Below are 2,816 nucleotides of genomic sequence, written 5' to 3' on the forward strand. Positions count from 1 at the left end.
CTACTCCTCGCTCAGCATAGACGATGCCCAAAGCCTCATTGCTTGAGTAAGTCTGGGAGCAGGAACTGCCTGGGTTTGAAGATCAGCAAGCTCTCAGTATCAGCCTTTTCTCCCTTCTGTGTTCCTGGTTTTGAGAACAATTGAACAGCATTTTATATCCTTTGAAAGTTCTGTTCCAGCAACACAAAACCTGCCTTTGGCATGGGAAACAGGGCAGAGACCTTGGCAAAGGGCATGCCCTAAGCTTGTGCCCGCAAAGCTCTACTCAGGGGCTGTGTGCTGCAGAGCCAGTAACAGCCTGATACAGAGAGGCAGAGAAAAGCCTCATCAGGGCTGACTGCACCCATGGACCCCAGGCTGGTGAGGCACAGTCTGAGGACAAAAACTCACCTTTCCCCTTTGCAGAGGCTTTCAGTGCTGGAGAAAGCAACAGCATCCACTTCAGCAGTGCTGACCTCAGACAGCAGCCAAAACATGGGCAGTTTCTCAGGCATGTCTTCATGTTTATTTCCTCTCTGCAAGTGCTCTCTGTTGCAGACACAGCCTCCTGGAAGGGTGCTTCAAGAAACCAAGTTTTGTTTTGTTGATAATTTATGCCAAGCCTGCACCTCCCGAAGTGCCCAGCATTAGGAAACAGAAGGCTGCTGTCCTACCTCCAGCCCCAATGGCTTGTGGAGTGATTAAGGATAGCTTTAATTTGAGGCCTGCAGCTCAACAGCTCCCAAAGGATTGATAAAATACATATAGCAATCTCCAGTTCCACCTCTGGAGGTTGAACTCTCTCCCAGTGATTAACGATGGCTATTTCCTCCCTTCCTCCTTGCCACTGATTCTCTGCTAGGTCCAGCCAGCATTAAGCCCACAGTCTGACCACCAAACACCAACATTTACAACCAGGAAAAACCGTCCAAGAAACAGACAGCACCATATAAGCCCAGGATAGATCTTCTAATAAAGAAATCAGGGCAACAGTGTCAGGCCACCTGAGGCTGGGTTAGCAGTGCTGGCCTAATGCACCACACATAGGAGCCAAGAACTCTCCAAAACCCCCTTTGAGGTTGCTCCCAGGAGGCAGTAAATGCTAAAGCAGCCTTCCCCCTGCCAGGAAAAACTACCTTCCCAGCCCAGAGAGCTGCTGCTCAAGTGTTACCCTCCTTCAGTGTCTGCTGCTACAGCTTGAGGCTCGAGAGGAGGGCAGTGCAGGTGGGAAAGCAGCACTCATGTAAAGAAAGAGATGCTGCCTATTCCTCATGCATCTGTGTGCTCCTTAGCCACCATGTATCATGGACTCTAGGCCAGAGGCAGCTTCACCACAGATTAAACACTAATAAGCTTGAATACCCCAGCCTCCATCTCCCCATAAACCCACCTTTCTCAGCCTTGTGGCCAGGAGGGTACATTCCCACCTGGACACACTGATCACCCCCAATACTGCTCTTATTAAAGAGCAGGTACCAGAGACAAGCATTAGCTCTGTATAAAAGAAACCATTTGAGCCTGCCACTATGACAGGAGCCTGGTGAGGAAAGCAAGCCCCCCGGGCACCACAGCCCCGGGGAATCACATGCCTGGGAGAGGAGAAGATCACAACATGCATTTCCAGCAGAGGTGGAGGAGGAGGATTCAACAAGAGCACAGAATTCCCTCAGGAGAACTTCACTTCCGAGTAGAAGTTTTAATATTTATTCAGTACAGGCCTAGTGGATAGAACTGGGAAATAAGGCAAAAGCAAATTATCCTCCAGAGCCCACGTTAACATCTCATACACACCGACCATGCAAAGCAGCAGCTGTGCTCCTCCCTGGAGTCACATCCCACATCTTCCCCATCTGCTGGAGCACAGCCCATCCCTTACAAGTCCAGAAGGAATCGATTGACTTTCTTCAGATATTCTGGCTTCAAGTAATCTCCCAGCTCATCCTTTGTGACCCACAGGTGATCCTCCTTCGGCTCTGCTGGGGACAAGTCACTGCTTTGGAGGAAGGCTTTGAAGAAGAATACTTTAGCTCCCACATTATCCTCAGTCCTGATGGCCCTGGGGAATTTATACTTGTAAATCCCATATGGAGCATTCCCCAGGACTTTGGCTTCAACGTGATCTCCTGCAAGACCCCAGCAATGCAAGAGAAAGAAAACAAGAGGTAAGAACACAAAGCAACAGTAACTGCTGTCCTGTAGTAACAAAAGGCAGCATAAGCCACTCCTTATGCCTGGTTCAGACTGGCTGTTCCCTCTTAGCAGAAATACTGCCAACTTTAAAGCTTTTCTCATGACAAAAACAAACTTGCGTGGTATCCAGCATGTCCTCTCAGAGTAAGAGAGGGAGGGAGGGAGAGAGGGAGAGAGGGAGGGAGGGAGAGGGCATTGAGCTTTGCCAACCCACAGGGAAAAGCAAGAACAGGAGATTGCCATCACTCGTCTGCCACAGGGTGACAAGGGGTAAAGAGAAGCCATAAACCTGGAGTAAGCCACAGAGCATCACCGGACTGCCCCTGCAACATGAGTGAGGGCCAGATCCAGCATTGCAGCTGGTGGCAGGCTGAGATCCTGTCAGCCCCACACACTGCAGTTACTCTGTGCCAGTAAGCACTTACAGAGCCGGGATCACAGCTCTCGCCAGCAAAGCCCGCCCTGTTGAGCTCCATCCCTCTGCTATGAAATGCCTTTTCCCAGCAGATGGGAGGAGATTTCAGTACAGCTGATGGCAAAACCCCTCAGATGGGGCGCAGGAAGAAAACCACTGGGACAAAGAGGAGGAAGGGCCAGGCACAGGGCAAACTACGCACCCAAGAACGTAGCCATGGCTCCCCCGGCCG

At 50.7% G+C, this 2,816-nt stretch overlaps 1 protein-coding gene across 1 annotated transcript in view; it reads right to left on the reverse strand.

Moving 5' to 3' along the window:
• Nucleotides 1–1,851: 1,851 nt before the first annotated feature.
• The window catches only part of MRPL46 (mitochondrial ribosomal protein L46), a 1,976-nt gene continuing 1,011 nt past the window's right edge, over nucleotides 1,852–2,816 (reverse strand). The window contains 2 exon segments of the mRNA XM_010022277.1: nucleotides 1,852–2,102; nucleotides 2,787–2,804. Of these exon segments, the coding sequence (XP_010020579.1) occupies nucleotides 1,852–2,102; nucleotides 2,787–2,804 (269 nt within the window).

The sequence above is a fragment of the Nestor notabilis genome, unplaced genomic scaffold (assembly GCF_000696875.1).
Source record: "Nestor notabilis isolate BGI_N333 unplaced genomic scaffold, ASM69687v1 scaffold10839, whole genome shotgun sequence".
In the NCBI taxonomy this organism is placed as follows: Eukaryota; Metazoa; Chordata; class Aves; order Psittaciformes; family Psittacidae; genus Nestor; species Nestor notabilis.